Genomic DNA, 21,162 nt, shown 5'->3' with positions numbered 1-21,162 from the left:
ATGCTTCTCTCCTCCCTCTTGGGATTCTGACATCCATTGTGGGGAAGATGCCAAGTGCTAACAAAAATTAAACATTTCTACTCCCCTGGACTATTTGGGGGCTCCCTTCACTGTGTTCCCATGTGTGTTCTAATTCATCTATTCAAAAGTTGTATTTTCCCTGATGATTTTCCACAGTTAAATTGTCAGTAAACCAAGTGGAGCTGAAGAATAAATAAAACCTTTACACAGATGTACTTGTTTTATTACAATCTACTGTCTTCCGGATGAATCATATAGAAGTTATGACACCTTCACCCTTTATTATGTTACAATAGCCTTTACTTCTCACGGGTAGAGAACACCTTTGTTGCTTGTGTTTCAATACTGCTGATTTCAACAAAATAATCAAATTTGTGTGACTTTTAAAAATTTTATTGAAGTAACTGCCTTCAGTATCAACACAGTTACACCACATTATTTTAAATAAAATATATTGCAGCAACCCAGACAATCTTTTTCCAATGAGTTTCAAGAGTAAAAATAACTGCGCCATCCAAATTTTAAAAAAATATTTTACTGGTAATCAACTTTTTTAAGATTCAAATGTTGGAAAGGAAACTCAACTGAAAAATACAAATTTCTTTGCAGCAGCCTTTGTGGTGTTCTGTTTATTTCTTTGCTAAAGCCTCTTGGTAGGCAATAAACCGTTTCAGATTAATCTTCACATTGTCAAGGACCAGTCGTTGATCTGGAGTGAGGTTACCTTTGCCTTCCTTTTGGATCTAATAACAAAAAAATTATTATTAAAAGTAAGCTTTAAAATATAACCAAAAAATACTTCATTTTAATGAACTTTTGTTCCACAACCACTTCAGAGAACCTTGATTGTAATTCAAAAACATGAAAACTAGGGGCGGACGGTAGCACGGTGGTTAGCACTGATGCTTCACGGCTCCAGGGACCTGGGTTCAATTCCCGGCTTGGGTCACTGTCTGTGTGGAGTTTGCACATTCTCCTTGTGTCTGCGTGGGTTTCCTCCGGGTGCTCCGGTTCCTGCCCACGGTCCGAACATGCGCAAGTTAGGTTGATTGGCCATGCTAAAATTGCCCTAAGTGTCCTGAGAGGCGTAGGTTAGAGGGATTAGTGGATAAATATATAGGGATATGGGGGTAGGGAATGGGTGGGATTGTGGTCGGTGCAGACTCAATGGGCCGAATGGCCTCCTTCTGTGCTGTAGGATTTCTATGAAGAGTGGCCAGGTGGCACAGTGGTTAGCACTTGCCTCATAGCACCAGGGACAGGTTCCGATTCCCAGTTTGGATCACTGTCTGTGGAGTTTGCACATTCTCCTCGTGTCTGCCTGGGTTTTCTCCAGGTGCTCGGGTTTCCCCTCTCAGTCCAAAGATGTGCGGGTTAAGTGGATTAGCCATGCTTACTTGCTCCTTAGTGTTGGGGGGACTAGCCAACGTAAATACATGCGGTTACGGGGATAGGGCCTGGGTGGGATTGTGGTCAGTGCCGACTCGATGGGCCAAATGGCCTCCTTCTGCACTGTAGATTCCATGACAGAATTCTAAGATGCAAACTGGCATATAAAATTAAAAAAGTGGACAGGGTTCATGGTCTAAAGTTATTGAACTCAATGCTAAATGCAGAAAGAATGTTCTCTTGTGCTCACATTTCTGTCCTTGGCCTATTGCAGTTTTCCAGTGAAATTCAATGCAATCTGGAGGATCAACACCTCATCTCCTGATTAGGCACTTTAAAGCCTTCAGTACTCACCACTAAGTTCTACAACTTATGACCGTGAACTCTGCCCTCCATTTTTTCTCCTTGCCCTCAACTGCCTGTTGTACGAGATCTTGCTTTCATATTTTTGCTTTCCAACAGAGCTTACCTTTGTTCTGCTATGAACATCTGTTCTGGGAAAACGCTCTGTTTCTGTGCCACTCTCTTAGCTTTTAGTTCCCTGATACTTTTGGTCCTTAAATGGCAATGCCCCCCAACCTGTCCGTGGCTTTTTCCTTCGTTCAACTTGAGCGCCCCACACTCCTTTACAACAGCATCACATTTTTACCTCTCTTCAGCTTTGAAGAAGAGCCTTATTGGACTTGGGAAATGTTAATGTTTTGCTGTCCAAAGATGCTGAATTTTTGCAGCACTTTGTTTTAATATCAGGCCTGCAGCATCCACATTATTGTGCTTTTACTTGATCATAAATGACAAAGCCCTGGACAAAAATTTCACAGTAAGAAGTCTCACAACACCAGTTAAAGTCCAACAGGTTTATTTGGTAGCAAATTCCACCAGCTTTTGGTGGTAAGTGCAAGTAAGGTAAATCAGGTAAGGAGCAGCGCTCTGAAAGCTAGTGGTGTTTGTTACCAAATAAACCTGTTGAATTTTAACCTGGTGTTGTGAGACTTCTTACTGCATTTACCCCAGTCCAACTCCAGCATCTCCACATCAAAAGTTTCAGAGCATCATTACAGTTTAGATATAATTATCATAATTACAGTGCATTTTATTTCAATTACCCTGGATTTGAAAATTGGTTGAAAAGTCTTGAGGGCCTGGACGAGTCTTATCTGATCTGCTGCCTTGTCTGCCTCTTCTCCATCAGCAAATACATCAATGATGGCATCCAGGGCTTCACCTACAACCACTAGTGAAGAATCCTTAGTGGCTACGTGAAGCAAAAAACTCCCAACCATCTGGGATTGACAAACACAGGGGAAGACAGAAAAGATATACACAAGTAAGAAAGCTACAACATGAACAAACAAGCACACCTTGCCAATAACTTTGTAAGCAGTTTCTGCAAAACTGGTTCAAAATATTTTGTATCGGACACTTACAGGTGATGCAACATTTTCAACTGCACAAATAGAAATATTTACTACTAATTAGGTGGTAGGCTGCCAATTTTCACACGGCCACACAGATTGGGAAACAGAGGGTGGGATTTTTCTGGCCCCTCTCACCAGCGGCCGAAGTCGACCCCCTTGCAGCAGGGTTTCCCCGATGGCAGTGCAGGTGAGCCATACAAAGGTCCATAGGCTTGACGGGGCTGGAAGATCCTGCCGGTGGCTAATGTTCACCTCCATCTGCCACAGGAAATCAACCACCACCGCGAGGTGGCTGGAACATCCCAGGCCACAGAGTTGCACATTTTTTTCTTCACTGTTTTTGTCTTACTGAATGTGTCACAATGTTTAAACTCTGTCACAGGTATATTCTGAATACATATTTATCCTGATACCTTGAGGGTTTCAGCTGTGCCATCTCCCTTGGCTAGGGCACTGCCACTAATCCCCATCATGGCAACCACGTTGACTCGAGTACTGATGTTTTCACACTGAGCTCCGGCCTCACACAATATCATGAGCTGCTCTGCACTCATATCTTGCTTTATGTTGGAAAAGAGAGTGAAAATGAAGTGGGTGTTAAGAGAAGGGGCAGGGAAAAAATTATTAACATGAAAAGCATTCATTTTTGCTACTTGGTAAATACAATCACAAGTTAGCTTTAGATTTAAACCAGTATTTTATAGTAACTTCAGTTTTATTGATTGGGGCGACCTCCATTTGCAGTAACTGAACTAAAAATGTCTTACCTGAGGGAGATTTTGGGAAGCCATTCTCTGCAGCAAGGACCTTATTGCACTTGTCACAGCCTCTAAAAACTCTGAATCCTTTGGCAGCTCTGCATCAAGTGTAATTTAAAACAAACATGTAGAACACGAGGCAAGCAAACTGGGTCTTCATCAAACATTAAATTCACTGCAGCAAGGCTGACATTTCAAATCGTAGAATACCTACAGAAGGAGGCCATTCAGCCCACTGAGTCTGCAACAACCACAATCCCACCCGGGCCCTATCCCCATTACCCCACATATTTACCCTGCTAATCCCTGACACTAGGGTCAATTTAGCATGGCCAATCAACCTAGCCTGCACATCTTTGGACTGTGGAAGGAAACTGGAGCACACAGAGGAAACTCACACAGACACAGGAGAATGTGCAAACACCACACAGACAGTGACCTGAGGCTGGAATTGAACCCGGGTCCCTGGCTCTGAGAAGCAGCAGTGCTAAACACTGTGCCACCGTCCACCCAAAATCAAAGTGGAGAACATGGGCATTATGGACCTAGCGTTTCCCAAAACTACTCAGGAGTCAGCCAAACCAGCAAAAAAGGTCAAGGAATATTGAACGCAAGTTAAAAATAAATCACACAATCTTTACAGTGTAGGTGGTCATTCGGCTCATCAGGTCTTTACTGCCTACTGAAAGAGCATTCTACTCAGTCTCATTCTCCTGCCTGATCCCCGTAACCTTGCGCACACTCTCTCTTTTCAGATAGCAATTCAATTCCTTTTCGAGTACCTTAATCAAATCTGCATCCACCACCTTCTCAGGAAGTTCGTTCCAGACTCCAACCAGCGTCTGGGTGAAAAAATTCTTTCCTCACATCCCTTCTACTCCTTTGCCCATCTTGAATCCGTACTCTCTCATTCTTGACGTTCTCTCGAGTGGGAATAGTTTCTCACTATTTAAACTGTCCATACCTCTCAAAATCTTGAATATCTCTGTCAGGCATGAGCCTTCTTTTCACTAGGGAAAACAGACTCAACCTCTTCATTCTATCCTCATTACTACAAATCAAGTCTTCACAGTCTTTAAAATACATTCTGCTGGCAGTCAGGCCCAGTACAAAATCGGGCCAAAGCCCAATATCAACTAAATGTTTATGGTACATTTCTGTGAATACCTATTTGTGTCCACTCGAGGAAACTCTTCAAATTACATTGTGTTCTTTTGGTGCAAAAACATCTGTATGTTTTTAAATAGTAAAAAAAAATTTAAGAAACTGACAAGGGGACACCAACAAAACTTGTAAGTGGTTCATTAGATTTTTTTAATGTTCTGCTCAGTGATTTAAAAACAGATTACTCACAGGTGATGAGACTCAATGCTATTAATAAAAATGCTTGTTTTCAGTTGTGTTCCAAAAATGCCACCATGTTAACACTCTATAATACGTCAAAGAATATTTTTAATGCAAAAAACAAAAAAAAAATCAGCAGCAGGTGCAGAAAATCCCGCAGGAGTCCCAAAGCATGATTGATGCCGGAGGGATTTTTCATAGCGATCGCAACCCTCCCCACCCCACCCACAGTGAGGTAACAGGAATCCCAGTATTCAACTTTGGGACTCCCATTTGAATATATTTAAATGTGATTATCAGATTTCTCCACCTGATCACCTCCCCTCGCTCCCAATTAGATCACCCATTCCAGTCAGTCAGTCAGTGTGTGAGCCATGACAGGTCTCCCACAGTGTGTATCGGGCAGGCAGAACCCCACCACAGGAATTTAGGTGAGTGGCGGTAGGTTGGCTCCGGGAGTGGTGGTAGGTCGTGCCCGAGCACAGCCCCCCCTTGCCGGGGATGGGGTGGGGGCTTGTTGTGTGTTGAGGGAATTTCAATTCTGTGCATCAGGGTCTCCATCAGAAAGGGCACTCTGATCTTTTGAAACCTAAGTTGGTGACAGGGCAGCCTCAATCACAGCCTGCCCTGCCAGCATGGCATCGTGGTACCCGCCCCCTGGCTATAAGCCGACCAATACAGTAGAAAAGCAGCCTCCCTTTAGGGCTGGCAGCTTCCTCATGGGTTTTCCCACTCGTTGCGCACTCTACCTTTCAGGGAGGGTCCCATCCATCGTGTTTGTGAACATCCAAAAAAGTTTGCCTAACCTCACTATGGAAACGTAGCACAATTTTGCACCCAGACTGCCAAATTTTGGGGGGGGGATTTCTCCCATCTCGCTGCGTTAATTTTGCTAGGGCAGTGGGCCAGGAGATTCTCACATCGGCTGATTCGTGGGGTTTGCACATGTGTTCCTGCCCCAATAGCATCTCCCACCACTGGATTTCCAGCAGTGTCAGCTCCGTGACAGAAATCGGTGGAGAGACGCCAAGGCTATTTTAATGGCCATTTTAATATAATTTAAATACAATTAGCAGGCCCAGGACTGAAGTCTCTGGGCTCACTAGCATCCAAACCCCATGCCAGAATGGTTCATTATAGCTCCTCACTAATGGGGAACTAGAGGCCCAACTCCACTGGTGTGAAGGGGAGGGGGAAAAATCAGGGCAGGGAGATGATATCCAATCCCCTCCCCGGGCATTGGCATCTTGGCAGTGCTAGCCTCGGCCCACTGGCATTGCCTGGGGCAAAGTGCCAATGCCCGGGGACATCTTGACACTGCCCACTGGGCATGGGTCAGTGACAAGGGGTGGGCACTATGGGGCAGGGGCTTGGTGGGCCAACCAGTGGGAGTGAAGGGTCCACTCTGGGGACACGATCGGGGGGGGGGGGGGGCAGGTAGGAAGGGAGGCCAGTTCAGTCAGCTTTTGAGGGGGTGGGTGTTCAGGACTGTGGGGGAGGGGAGTGGACTGGTGATTGGGGTGAGGTCTGGACTGGCCCAGGAATGGTGATCGAGGGGGGAGGGCCGGGTGTGGGAAGAGCAGCAACGTGGGAACTGGCCCATGATCAACCTGGCCAGCAACTGGGAGGCCGGCAGTGCAGGGCTACTGCACATGCGTTGATCCCGGTGCTGACAGATCAGCGTGGCCCGCTCAGTGCTGTGCTGCCAGCCCCTCCAGTGGGGATGGGCCCTGCCCACTGATTTTTAATGTTATATACACTAGTGACTCTGCAGCGCACAAAAATATACACACTTACTTTCTGCTGGTTTTTCAAGACAGTCTTCCAATGGAAAATCCAGCAGAAATGATGCAGCGCAGGAACCCTCAAGAGAGAATCTGTGTATACATCCACTTTTTACAACACTAGCTGCCATATTCTGTAAACAAACAGTTCAAGTGTCCAAAAGCTTTGGAGCTGAGGTAAGTGTAAGGGGGGTAGGATAGGTAAGCAGGTAGGGTCACAGGTAGGCCGGTTGGTAGATGGGTCAAGGGCAGTCAAGTCAGACCAGGGAGAGCTGGGACGGGGAGGGGAGGGGGGGAATGTTGGAAGGGATCAATGTGAACGATTGCTGGAGGGGGAAACGGGGTCATTTCAGACCGACCACAGACTCCAACTCAAAGCTGGATTTCCCAAGGAGGGTGGGGGGAACTTGCCCATCTGAAGCTCAAACTTCCTGGGCAGTTCACATGGAGTCCTTGCATTGGAACCTCCGAGGGGTCCCTCAGGCTACATTCAATCTGTGCCCTCCCAGAGGTCAGGGCCATTTTGTCTTGCTTAAATAGAGTTCTATTTAGAGAATGGGAATATTCTTCCAGCAGAAAGAACAAAAGTGGAAACATAGGGGGCTTAAATGTAGCTATTGTTGCCCAATTAACTCACCTGAGTGGGAGAAAACAAGCATCGTAAGGTGTTGTGAAAGAGCTTGAAGTGTGGCTGGTCCTCCCAGCTCCTCCACATCCAATACTGATAAGAGGTTATGGAGGCAGGTCAGGGCTCTACACTGTATCCGTTTCATTCTACAAAAAAAAATCCATAGCAAAAGATCTTAACTTTAAATTTTTTTTGGCTCTTTTCCTTTATTGTACAATAGAAGGGCTTTACTTACTTTGCAATCAGATGTCGCCACGGTGGACTTTTCATACATACATCTACAGTAACATTGTCTATGAATTCAGTCTTTTCCAGAACCTAAGGATTTATCAGTGAAGACAAGCATTATTAAAAAGAAAAGCAACCCATCAGCTCCAAGCATGAACTGATACCTCTTTCCAATCCATCACTGCCAGCTCTTAATTCATTATTAGGCCAAAGATTTAACAAACTTGTACATGCAGCTTAATTTCAGATTCGCGTCTGTGACGTATAACGTTTTACCACATTAACCTAAGTAATGTTCTATGTAAATCTTTTGAAGATTCACACTCGCACAGCAAGTGAGAAACACTAACAAGATAACAGTTTGATTTTTACACTGGTAGAAGATTCACCCCAGGGAAGAGAAACACATCAGCTCATGCCAGCTACATAGCATGCACAGTAATCGTTGTGGCGTAACTTGACATATTCTGGAAAGGGTTATTTGACAACACAAATTTGGGACACGGTTATGAGCACATTGAAGAGAAATTCCTATTAAAGTACATTATTCTCTAACACTGGTAAATACCTAATAGTTTAATTTTATGCTATGATTGCAGGCAGGTATGTTATTGATCAGCTTTAGCTGATGGAGTTGACTGGAGTTGACAGATGGTGCTGCCTCACTACACTGCTAAACTAATCAATGTTCCTGGTTGATGGCTTCATTAAAGCCAGTAAGGTTGACTTCCTGACACACTGCAGATGCACGCAGTGGTTTTCACATGCGTCCTAATTTTCCAATTGCCAAGCTTTGATTTTTTTTATTTAGAAATCTGCCTTTCTCTAAATCAATGACCCCCAAGGACAAAACTACATTTCATAAATGCACAGGTCTCGTCTGCACAGTTTCTGCTTGCTAAGAACAGAATTTTCAAATCCAAATTTAGTAAACTCTATCCAATGAGAAAATATATTGCCTTTAAATCTGGCCGATTGGGGAACTGATTAAATATTGGAACGTTCCGACGGTTTTTGTAATCTCTAAAAAATGGCAAATAGATTTTCCCAACTGCAGAGATATAAATCGGCAGCAAGGGCTGTGAAACGATGCTGATAAAATGGAAAACATGTCTGCAGTCATCCAACATTTTCACGGGACAAGTTTGCTTTGGAAGGAAACAATCAGAGCTGTTGAATGATTGGACATTGTCTGAACAGCACTTAATTATCCCTTTAAGTGCTATGCAGATGTGCCTTTATGTATAGAACTGAAAACCTTGGTGCAAGACAGATTTCACTGGAGCCATATGCCAGAAATCATCAATTTGGAAATTGTGTATTCATACATAGGAAGATACAAATGAAGAGATCAGTCGGCCTCTCGAATACCATTCAGTAAGATCATGGCTGATCTGAGTGTGGTCTCAACTCTATGTTCTACCTAGTGCAAAAACGTTTGACTCCCTTGTTACTCAAGAATCAATCAATTTCTGTCCTAAAAATACTTAATGACCCTCCCTCCAGTGTTCTCTGGAGATGAGTTCCAAAGACTCAGGATGACTTGCTGACAGAAAGAAATTCTGCTCATCTCCATCCTAATTGGGAGACCCCTAATTCTATCTCTCCCACAAGCGGAGACATCCTTTCAGCATCCATCCTGTCAAAACCCCTCAGGATCTTACACATGTCAATAAGATCACTTCTAAGCTTAAGTTTATTAGTCACAAGTAGGCTTACATTAACACTGCAACAAAGTTATTGTGAATTTCATTCTTCTAAACTTTAATGAATATTGGCCTAGACTGTCTAACCTTTTCTCATAGGGTAGCCTCTCCCCCAACCAGAGATCAGTTGAATTAGTCTTCTTTGAACTGCTTCTAATTCAATTATGTACTTTCTTAAATAAGGAGGCCAAAACTGCACAGTGCTCCATATGTGGCCTCACCAACGTCCTCTGTAACTGAAGAAAAACATTCCTACTTTTACATTCCACTCCCCTTGCAATAAACAACATTTAATTTGCCTTCCTAATCACTTGCTGTATCTGCATACCAACTTTTTGCGATACAAGTACAAGGATACCCAGATCCCTCTGTATCATCAAGTTGTGCGATATCTCGCCACTTAAATAGTTCTCTATTCTTTCCCACATCAAACTCCATCTGCTAAATTTCTGTCCACTCACTTAACCTATCCATGTACCTTTGCAGACTCCTTATGTCCTCTTCCCAACTTATTTTCCTACCTATTTTTGTCTCCAGCAAATTTAGCAACTGTAGATTCAGTCCCTTCATTCAAGGCATTGATATAAATTGTAAATAGTTGAGGGCCGAGCACTTATCTCTGTATCACTCTATGCATCACCTCTTGCCAATCTGAAAATGACCTATTTATGCCTACTCTCTTATCCTCTATCCATGCTAACAAGTTACCTCCTATGAACTCTTATTTCTTTAAGTAATCTTTGGTGCAGCGCCTTGTTAAATGCATTCTGGAAATCAAAGTATGGTGCATCTACAGGTTTCCCTCTATCCATTTCGCTTGTTATTTCCTCCAAGATTTTCAATAAATTAGTCAGACATAATTTCCCTTTCACAAAACTACTCTGCCTGACTGCGTTAACATTTTCTAGATGCCCTGCTATAACCTCCTTAATAAGATTCCAGCAATTTTCTGTTGACAGGTGTTAAGCTAACTGGCCTGTAGTTTCCCACTCTCTGTCTCCTTCCTCTTTGAATAGTGGAGTCACATTTGCTATTTTCCAACCTGATGAAACCTAGAACATATAATAAAAAATTAAAACTGATGCATCAACTATCTCAGCAGCCGCTTCTCTTTAATACTCTGAAATGAAATCCATCAAGATCTCCAGACTTGTCAGCTTTTATTCATAATAATTTTCTCAGTATCCTTTCCCTGATGATTGTAATTGATTCAAGTTCCTCCTTCCCATTCATCTCTTGATTCTCAATTATTTCTGGGATGCTATTTATATCCTGTATAATGAAGGCAGATGCAAAATATTCATCCACCATCTCCTTATTTTCTACTCTCAATTCCTCAAACTCTTGAGGATCAACGCTCACTTTACATACCCATTTCCTTAAATACCCAGAGAAATCCTAACTATCTGCTTTTTGTATTTCTAACTAGATTCCTCCTGTGCTCCAATTTCTCCTTCCTTATTAATATTTTAGTCACTTTTTGCTATTCTTTATATCCTGTCAAATCTTCAGACCTGCCACTCAACTTGGTGGAATTATACGTCTTCTCTTTCAGTTTGATATTATTTTTAACTTCTTTAGTTAGCCACTGATAGTGTCTTTGTTGCTCATTGGAATATATCTTTTTTGTGTATTCTGAAATATCTCCTTAAATGTCAACTATTGCGTTTTTACTGATCTAACCCTTAGCCTAATTTTCAATTCACTTTAGCCAACTCTGTCTTCATGACCCCATAATTGCCCTTATTAAAGTTTAATACACTAGTCTTAGATCTACTTCTTCCCTCCTTCAAACTGAACGTGAAATTTAATCATATTATGATCACTGCTTCCTCTGAGGTCATCAATTAATCCTGTTTCATTGCACAATACCACATCTTGTATAACCTGCTCTCTGGGTGGCTCTAAAATATGCTGCATGAAGAAACTGTCCCTGAAACACTTTATGAATTCATCATCCAGGCTATCTTTGCCAAACTGGTTTGTCCAATCTATATATAGACTAAAATCAACCCATGATTATAAACATACCTTACCCGCAAGCCCCCATTTTTTTTCCTGCATACCTACTCTACAATGTAGTTACTGTTAGGGATTAGATAAACCATTCCCACAAGTGATTTCTTGCTTTTACTTTTCACATCTCCACTCAAACTGACTCATGTGAACATATGAATCAGGAGGAGTAGACCACTCTGTCCCTCAAGCCTGCTCCAACATTTAGTAAGAACATGGATGATCTGATTGAAACTTCAACCCCACATTCCTGCCTACCTCCAATAACCTTCTATCCTCTTGTTAACCAAGAATCTATCTCGCTTTCCCTTAAAGCATTCAAAGAGTCTGTTTCCACTGCCTTTTGAGGAAGAGAGTTTCAGAGACTTATGACCCTCAGAAAAGAAAATTCTCCTCATCTCAGTCTTAAATAGTGACACCTAGTTCTGGATTATCCAACAAGAGGAAACATCCTCTCCACATCTGCCCTGTCAATAACCCCTCAGGGTCTTAAAGGTTTTGATCAAGTTGCTCGTTACTCTTCTAAATAATTGTGGATACTAAAACTAATCTCTCCAACATTTCCTCATAAGACAACTCATCCGTTCATGATAGTAATCTAATCTAACTTCTCTGAACTACTTCTAATGTATTTACATCTTCCCTAAATAAGGAGACCAATACCATACACAATACTCAAGATGTGGTATCGCCAGTGCCCTGCATAACTGAAGCATAATCTCCTTACCTTTGTCATCAACTTCCTCACAATAAATGATAACATTCTATTAGCTTTCATAATTACTTGCTGCACCCGTAATACTGGCCTTTTGAGATTCTTGTGCTAGGACACCCAGATCCCTCTGCACCCCAAAGCTCTGCAATCTCTCACCATTTAGGTAATAAGCTTCTCTTTTTCATTCTTCCTGCCAAAATGGACAATTTCATATTTGCCCACATTATTCTCCATTTGCCCACTCACTTAATCTATGTTCCTTTGCAGCCTCCTTGCATTTTCTTCACAGTCTTCTTTGCCACCTATCTTTGTGTCGTCAGTAAACTTAGCAACCAGTCCTTCATCCTTTTATTCAAGTCATTCATATATAATGATAAAATGTTGAGGCTGCAGCACTGATCCCTGTGGCGCACCACTCATCAATTCCTACCAACCAGAAAAATACCCATTTATGCCAACTCTCAGTTTCCTGTTAGCTAGTCAATCTTCAATGCATTCTACACCACAATCTCCAGAACTAAGATCATCTCTCTCACTATTGTACCAATGTCACCGTTATCAGCAATAACCAGGGAGGCATTTCCCCCACCTCACTGAAAGAAAATATTATTCTGTCAGGTAACCATGATGCAATCACAAAACGGGTTCTTGCTACTTAAAATGGGATAAATAGCAATAATACCGTGAGGTCAGCTCTCAATCGAAAGCAGTTCTGTGGTTAGCACTGCTGCCTCACCTCACCAGGGATACAGGTTCGATTCGTGACTTGGGTAGCTATCTGTGCAGAGTCTGCACTTTTCCCCCATGTCTGTTGTATATATTTAAATTTGAATCAATCACAAGTGAATGTAATGAAACTATTAATGTAATTGTCTTCCGTCAAGTATCCAGTATGTCAAGTATGCAGAGAGGATGTTCCCGATGGTGGGGGAGTGCACAATCAGGAGTCACAGTCTGAGGATTTGGGATAGACAATTTAGGACAGAGGTGAGGAGTGAGAGTGGTGAGCCTGTGGAATTCATTATCACAGGAAGTGATTGATGCCAAAACATTGAATGTATTCAAGAGGCTTCCAGATATAGCTCTTGGGATGAATGGGATCATAGGTTATGGGGAGGAAGCAGGATTAGGCTATTGACTTGGACAATCAGTCATGATTGTAATGAATGGCAGAGCAAACTCAAAAGGCCAAATGGCCTCCTCTTGCTCTTATCTTCTATGTTTCCATGTCTGTGTGGGTTTCCTCCGGGTGCTCTGGTCTCTCTCCCACACTCCGAAAGACAAGCTGGTTAGGTGCATTGGCCATGCTAAATTCTCCCTCGGCATACCCAAACAGGTGCCAGAGTGGGGCTACTGGGGGATTTTCACAGTAGTGAGCCTACTTGTGACACTAATAAATAAACTTTAAACTTCTAGACTTTATAGCCAATGATTGGGTTAACTGAAATTAGTTCAATTCCTTTCTGTAAATAATTTCTTCTCATCATGTGATGATCAAGAGCATCTTCAAACGTGACTTGCAGTGGTCTTTATGAAAGCCATTTATGTGTCATAGAGACCCTACAGTGCAGAAGGAGGCCATTTGGCCCAACGAGCCTGCACAGACAACAATCCCACCCAGGCCCGATCCCCGTAACCCCATACATTTACCCATTAATCCCTCTAACTTAAACATCACGTGGTCAGATACTCTCCAGCTTTAATTGACACAAACCTATTATTTTCAGCACTTATCTAATATTTGTGTCAACATTCAGCTCACTGGCTTAAAGTGAAATCTGAGCCCCATGCTCCCACCACGAGTTTTAGTACCAAATATGGAGGGAAGCTTCTTTTCTAATAAAATGGCCACAAATCAGTTGTGGCAGGCAATATGAAAAGAATTATGGTCAACAAGTAAAACATACCATACAGTGAAAGATTAAATCATGAGGAAGTCCAAACATTCCACAACAAGAACCATTATTCATGTTTACTATGAGGAAGCACTGCCAAAGGAAAATGAAATATTATTATTCTAACATTGTGGTCAAACAATTTGTGTGTTTACCTTTTTTGGAATAAGGTAGTTCACAAGTCCAGAGAGGACCTCCGCAGACAGGCAGAGGGGAGAAAAGAGTGCCCCAGCCCCTTCAGCCATAGAGTTATCACTTTCATCACTGCTTGACATTTCCTCCCATTCATCATCTGAAGGATCTGTGTGCAAACATGGATAAAAGTGCCAAAACTATAAAGTTAACAGAGAGGGCTTTGGTGCCACTGATAAAAATCAGGAACAACAAAGCTGCTTAACACTCTAATCAATCAAGTGCGTACTTATTGAACATGCAACATTCTGTTGTGCTTATTCTTGTTGGATACTTGACCGAAGACAATTACATTCATGTTTTCATTACATTCACTTGTGATTGATTCAAATTTAAAATGCGCAATAAGTGGATTTCATGTCGACAATGTGGGGAATTTTTGGGAGATTTCTATATTTATTTTATAATGATATACATTTTATAATGATTTATTCTATATTTATTTTATAATTATCTTTTATAATTATTTTATAATGTTTATTTATCCGTCTCAAGTTAGGGTTACATGCCACAGTCCAGTGCCTGTTCAGGTCAATGCATCTAACCACATCAGAATGTGGGAGGAAACAGGCAGACAAGGGGAGAATATGCAAACTCCACACAAAGAGTGACTCAAGCTGGGAATCGAATGCGGGTCCCTGGTGCTGTGAAGTAGCAGTGCTAACCACTGTGCTACCATGGCATCCATATAGCATCAGATAGGATGAATATAATTTTGGAATGCTTTCATCTAAATGTATCGATGAAAACATTTCTTTATTGCTAATACACATTAATCTCTCAAGATTTATCCACATATTTGGTCAACATTCTTAATTCAGAAATTAATCAGGCCAAATATTACCCAATAGCAAGGGCCTACCCTCAAATGTAAATGTACATTAGTTTACAAGCTGGACTATTCACAAGGTTGTGATCTTGATGACAGAATTATCAAGGAGGAGGGCAGTTAATGTCTCTTCTCTTTGGCATAAATCACAGTTACAGGATGGAAAACCAGCCAACTGATAAATGAAATCGTTCAGTATTGAGCTGACAAATGTATAGACGAGGATTTCAGCAGCAGCCAGGATGATGTGGGGCTGAAGCAGTGGGTTAGAAGTACTCAGGCGGGACTCTCTGGCCTGCCCAGCAGTTTCTCAAGGCAGAAGGCAGCTCACCATTAGCCAATGGTGGGATCTTCTGGTCCTGCTGCTGCAAATGGAATCTCCCGCTGACTCCACCCCACACCACCGGGAAACCCACGACAAGGGTGCACTATTGGTGATCCGTGAACAGCTGGAAAGTTCCGGTCCTCATTCTTTTGTTCTTGGACAGGACGTGGGATCAGAATTTCAGCTTGAGGTTGAATGGGATAGAGGAGCTGCAAATAGCCTGATTCAGCTGAAGGCAGTAGCTGAGGAGGATGAGCATGAACCAGTGGCCAGGCTGTGGAGTTCGTGGTGAGTTAATGTTAACTGAAAATTTTGGCGTTGGTTTCTTGCACATCCCTGTTTTTCTCTGCTCCACCATTGGCAGCCACGTCTTCAGCTGCCTAAGTCGCAACCTCTGGAATGCCTCTCCAGTTCTCTTTCCTCCTTGAAGGCACTCCTTCAAATTAACCTCAGCTACTAACCTTTAGACACTTGTTGTAATACCTCTTTGTCACATGGTGTCAAATTTTGTTTGAATTTGACTCTTGTGAAGTGCCAATGATATAGGTGCACATCATTGTTGTGGAATGGAAAAAAACTGGAGCTTATCCATGATGAACTAACAACATAGAGGCAATAAAAGGGTCAAGAGGTGATGGAGAGCTAGATCTAGATATTGTTACTACACATGTGGAGACTGACCCATCTGTGCAAATGATATCAACATATAAATAGAGGGAGGTGAAGGGGTTGGGGGAAGGATTAATCCCAGCAATTGCCCAGAAGGACTGGGAAGAGACAGCTGGTGTTTTGGAGGGGATGTTTAGGAGTTAGGGGTAGGATTGGAAGGGGAGACGAGGCAAAGGCAATCGAATTCCATCACATCTCAGAGAGTTCCAGAACATGACAAGTCACCGTATAAAAAAAAACGTTTTCTCATGTCGCTTCCAATTGTTACATCAATCAGCTTAAACCTGTGTTCTGTGCCTACTAATCCTTCTCTGCCACTGGAAACAGTTTCTCCTTATTTGCTCTAAAACTGTGCACAACCGTGAAATTGCTTCTGAATTTTCTCTGCTCAAAGTAGAAAGCTCCAGCTTTCGCCAGTCTCTCCCGATAACTGAAGTTTGTCACCCCTGGTACAGTTCTACTAAATCTCCTCTGCATTCATTCTAGAATCCTGACATTCTTTCTGAAGTGCACAATACTGAGGTACAAATAGTGTTAAATAAGGGTTTAGCTCAACTTCGTCGCTTTTGCATTCCATTCCTATATTAATAAAGCCCAGGACAAACATGCTTTTTTTAAAAATAGCCTTCTCAACTTGTCCTGTCACCAAAAATTTGTGCATTCACATCTCAGGGTCACTATGTTTCTGTACTCCGTTTAAAATTGTACAATTTCGTTCATGCTGCTTCTCCTCATTCTTCCTAACAAAATGTATCACTTCACCCTCTCTGCAATGGACTTTGTCTGCCATGTGCCTACCCATTTCCCCAATCTATGCCCTCCTGAAGTCAGTTACTGCCATCCTCTTTGCTGTTCATTACATTTCTGAGAATCATGTCATCTGCAAAATTTGACACTGTGGCTGTTAAACCCAAATCAAAATGATGTTTCCACTTGCGGGGAGACTAAAAGTCAGTGTGTCAATAAAAGATACTCTCAACAAATCCAATAGGGGAGTCAGGCTTACCCAAAGGATTATAAAGTGCATGAAATTTGTTACCACACAAGACAGCTGAAGAACTGGCATAGGTGTATTTAAGGGAAGCTTGATAAACATACGATGATGAAAGTATTAGAAGGATTTGCTGATAGGGTTAGATAGGGGGCACAAGGTGGAGCTCTCCTGTGCAGCAGCATTAAGATTAGTCAGGCCGAATGGTTTGTGTCGGGGCTTTAGATTCAAGGAAACAACATGGTTTCACAGGAAGCGATTTTGCCTGATCGACTTTATTGACATTGTGGAGCAGAGGGTGGCACATTGGATTGTATAATGATAAATCTCAAGACATAAGGCCCTATGTTACCATTACATTGTGCCTATTTTCAGGCATGAAAACGTGGTAAAGTCGGGCATGAGGCCATTATTGCGATCCACACCTGGGTCTGTGCAGATTGCTATTTTACCGAAACCCGGGAATGGCGGCGATTCGCTTCGTGGCCAAAACGGGTGCAACGGCAATTTAAACGCATTTGCATGCATTTAAACTGAATTAATGAACTGCCCGTGCACTTTATCAGCATTTCCCCCTTTACCAGTGCATTTGCCAATCCGGAACCGTGCCATAATGGACCTGCTGAATAAAAGTCTGAATCGGGTGCTCCAGCTGCTGAAGAGGTGAGTTCAGTGTTTCCAACGGCTCTCTGAGTCAGATCAGTGGTGAGGGGGAGGGAGGCGGCTCAGATCATTCTTTGGTTGGGGTGGGGGGAGGGGAGTGAGGCCAGATGTTTCTCTGGAGGTGGGCGGGGAGGGGAGGGTGGTGTAGCGAGGCCAGATCATTCTCTGGAGATAGGGGCAGGTGTGAGGCTGGGTTGTTATCAGGAGGTTGGGGGTGGGGGTGGGGGCCGCGATCATTCACTGATGGGGGAGGGCAGGGGGCTCCACTGCCACTCTGTGGGCGATCAGTGGGAAGGGGGGGACAGAGGTGGTGATGGGTCTGGGTAGTGGGGCGTGGATAAGTGGGACAGTGATGTGCGCAGTAGCAGGGTGGGTGGATGAAGGGGCAGTGATGTGTGTGGGTAGTGGGGGGTGGATAAGGGGGACAGGGATGTTTGTGGGTAGTTGGGGGGGGGTGGATAAGGGGGACAGGGATGTGTGTGGGTAGTTGGGGGTGGATAAGTGGGACAGGGATGTGTGTGGGTAGTTGGGGGGGTTTTGGATAAGGGGGACAGGGGTGTGTGTGGGTAGTTGGGGGGGGGTGGATAAGGGGGACAGGGATGTGTGTGGGTAGTGGGGGGTGGATAAGTGGGACAGGGATGTGTGTGGGTAGTTGGGGGGGGGTGGATAAGGGGGACAGGGATGTGTGTGGGTAGTTGGGGGGGGGTGGATAAGGGGGACAGGGGTGTGTGTGGGTAGTGGGGGGGGGGTGGATAAGGGGGACAGGGATGTGTGTGGGTAGTGGGGGGGGGGTGGATAAGGGGGACAGGGATGTGTGTGGGTAGTGGGGGTTGGTGGATAAGGGGGACAATGATGTGCGTGTGCATCATCGCTCGCGCTTTTCATTCCCGGGTCGTTTTCTCCACTTTCTGCAGCCCGGGAGCGACCTGACATGGGTATCCTTTTTCAAATTTTTTTCCGACTGTGCACGCGCAGTTCAGAGCTCTGATCGTTTCGGACGTGCTAAGCCCCGCCCCCAGCGCAAATGGGACTGCAGATGGCTGCGTGCATACGGGGGCATCTGAAAGCAGATTTCTAAGTTGGATCTGCATTACGCCCAGATTCAGCATTTAGAATGAAAATGTTAAAATCAGGCCCGTAGTGTACCCAAAGGTCCAGAAACTCATGACTGAACTGCTTATGAGGGGCATCAGTATAAACTCAAAAGCTGTGAAAACTCAAGGTAAAATCAGTTTTGTTTCAATTTGCTCCCTCAGTGGGTTGGACTATTCTTAACTACGGTCTGGGACAATGTTGGAAGAGCTACAATCCTCCAAGCATATTGTACACAAGCAATTTCAAAGAAGAATGAAAAAGAAACACATCTCAGATTCTGCTTTCATGTTTAAAAGACAATGCATGCAAACAATCCTCTGATTGTCTCTGAATTCAAAGATTGAATAGACACAAGATACCTTATACGCAACAAAAAAAAATACAATTCATAAAACACTCTTTATGGTAGTCATCAGGTTGGAGCCAAGAGAAGAACTCTATTACATATCATGATACGTGGGAAGGAAAAATATGCCTAAAACAAAGGAAAATAATATTGGAAAATTATTGTTCCTCCTGGATTATATGCAAACGGTCAACTTGGGATTCTGACTGACAACTAATGTATTCTCCCCATTCCAAGATGCAATTTTTAACATTAGCTCACTTAAGTAGCTGAGGTGGCCTTTTTGCTTTTGAATAGTTCCACACAGACATGTCCTCATTCACGTCGGTAACAGTTTAGTGCTAAATGTGAAAACAGAAATGTTGCAAAAACGTTTAAATGCTGCAGACATGAACATGACATTACACAATCTCTTCTCGAGCAGGCAAAACGTGCAAGGAAGTGGAATCCACAAGAAAATTTAGATAAAACTTCGTGGAAAAAAGATACTTTAAAGCATAAATGTCCAATTATTTTCTGACTAAATAATTTCGCTTCGAGTTTTTGGATGCGATAAACAATCTGTCCACTGGGGAGCAGTATCATTTCAGAATAAAAATGGGGAACAATATTTTGACTATGGAAAGGATGCTCCCTAAATTCATATTTACTGATGACTACGCTTCAAAGGCTTAACCAAGCAAAATTTCCCAGTGTAAACCATACAATTCAGTGCTTAATCACATCTTCCATTTAGTATAAAACAAATACTTTAGTTAAAGTTCAAAACTGGCTCACACTTAAAAAAGTCAACACAATGACTTCACTTAATGAAAGAGCAGCACTGAAACTTTTGATTTCAAATAAACCCATTGGACTAGAACCTGGTGAGTGTAACCTCTCATCTTGTTCACCTCAGCCCAATACCAGCATCTCCACATCACAGTTAATAAAGCCCACCAATGCCTCTGCTTTCTCAAGAGACTAAGGAAATGTGGCATGTCAGCCATGACTCTCACCAAGTTTTACAGATGCACCATAGAAAGCATCCTTTCCGGTTGTATCACAGTTTGGTATGGCTCCAGCTCTAACCAAAGCAGCAAGAAACTATAAAGGATTGTGAATGTAGCTCAGTCCATCATGCAAACCAGCCTCCCACCCACTGACTCTGTCTACACTTCCTGCTGCCTCGGGAAAGCAGCCAGCATAATCAAGGACCCCACGCATCCCGGACATTCTCTCTCTCAACTTCTTCCATCGGGAAAAAAATACAAAAGTCTGAGGTCACCTATTAACCGACTCAAGAACAGTTTCTTCCCTGCTGCCATCAAACTTTTGAATGGACCTACCGAATAGTTAGCCGATCGTTCTTTACACCCTAGTTGTGTCTGTAACCCTACATTCTGCACCCTCTCCTTTCCTTCTCACTTATGTACTCTGAACAGTATGCTTTGTCTGCATAGCCCACAAGAAACAATACTGTTCACTGTGTCCCGATACATGTAACAATAATAAATCAAATCCAAAAAAATCAGGATAGTCATCCCAAATGGGTAAGAAATTGTAAAAAAAAAGCAACTCTGGAAAGATTTCAGTTCGTACCTTCCGAACAGCACATGTTTACAATAATCTCTAAGGTTGTCTGTTGGGCAGCAAGCAGAGCAGTGGCATGCCTTAGCTCCTCACTCCGGACCTGTCAATAAATAATCATTTTAAAAATCAACACATTGCAGATATGTCACTGAATACCAAATAAAACTGCACACTTTGCAACTGACCAATACTGACTGGGTCAAGGACAATTTCATCAGCCTTGTGCAAAACACGCAAATGTCCAGCACGAAATTGGGTTTGTCGTTTCAAAGTGAAAATCGTCAGGTCGGAATAGATCTGCACCAGAGAAGTAATTCAAAGTAATTCTACTCTTTAATTTCTCAGCCTGAAAATAATGCATTGCACCTGAATAAATCTCAAAACAAACAAGTTTAGCTTGCAATAATCTGTGCCAAGTTCACTCCCCCATGCGTCAGTAAATTGTCGTAAAGATGTCAGAGGAAATTCTACACACACACATTTGTAAAACTCGGTGAACATCACTGAGTAGATTTATGTCGATATTTTATATTGCATAAAATTGATTTTTAAAAAACACCCATGCCTGGTTGACATAG

At 42.8% G+C, this 21,162-nt stretch overlaps 1 protein-coding gene across 2 annotated transcripts in view; it reads right to left on the bottom strand.

Annotated features, from left to right (window-relative positions):
- Positions 1–398: 398 nt before the first annotated feature.
- heatr3 (HEAT repeat containing 3) overlaps positions 399–21,162 on the bottom strand; it is a 44,411-nt gene continuing 23,647 nt past the window's right edge. The window contains exons 8-15 of one of the 2 annotated variants that reach the window (XM_080188108.1): positions 20,594–20,684; positions 14,058–14,203; positions 7,578–7,660; positions 7,352–7,488; positions 3,596–3,684; positions 3,242–3,388; positions 2,517–2,693; positions 399–764 (exon numbers count right to left, since the gene is read on the bottom strand). In XM_080188108.1, the coding sequence (XP_080044234.1) occupies positions 651–764; positions 2,517–2,693; positions 3,242–3,388; positions 3,596–3,684; positions 7,352–7,488; positions 7,578–7,660; positions 14,058–14,203; positions 20,594–20,684 (984 nt within the window). In that variant the 3' untranslated portion in view covers positions 399–650. The remainder of the gene's footprint in view (positions 765–2,516; positions 2,694–3,241; positions 3,389–3,595; positions 3,685–7,351; positions 7,489–7,577; positions 7,661–14,057; positions 14,204–20,593; positions 20,685–21,162) is intronic. The other variant, XM_080188109.1, reaches the window with a different exon arrangement.

The sequence above is a fragment of the Carcharhinus amblyrhynchos genome, chromosome 4, assembly GCF_965287045.1.
Source record: "Carcharhinus amblyrhynchos chromosome 4, sCarAmb.v2.hapA, whole genome shotgun sequence".
Lineage (NCBI taxonomy): Eukaryota > Metazoa > Chordata > Chondrichthyes > Carcharhiniformes > Carcharhinidae > Carcharhinus > Carcharhinus amblyrhynchos.
The sequence above is the reverse complement of the archived record's forward strand: the minus strand, read 5'-3'. Positions and strand labels throughout refer to the sequence as shown.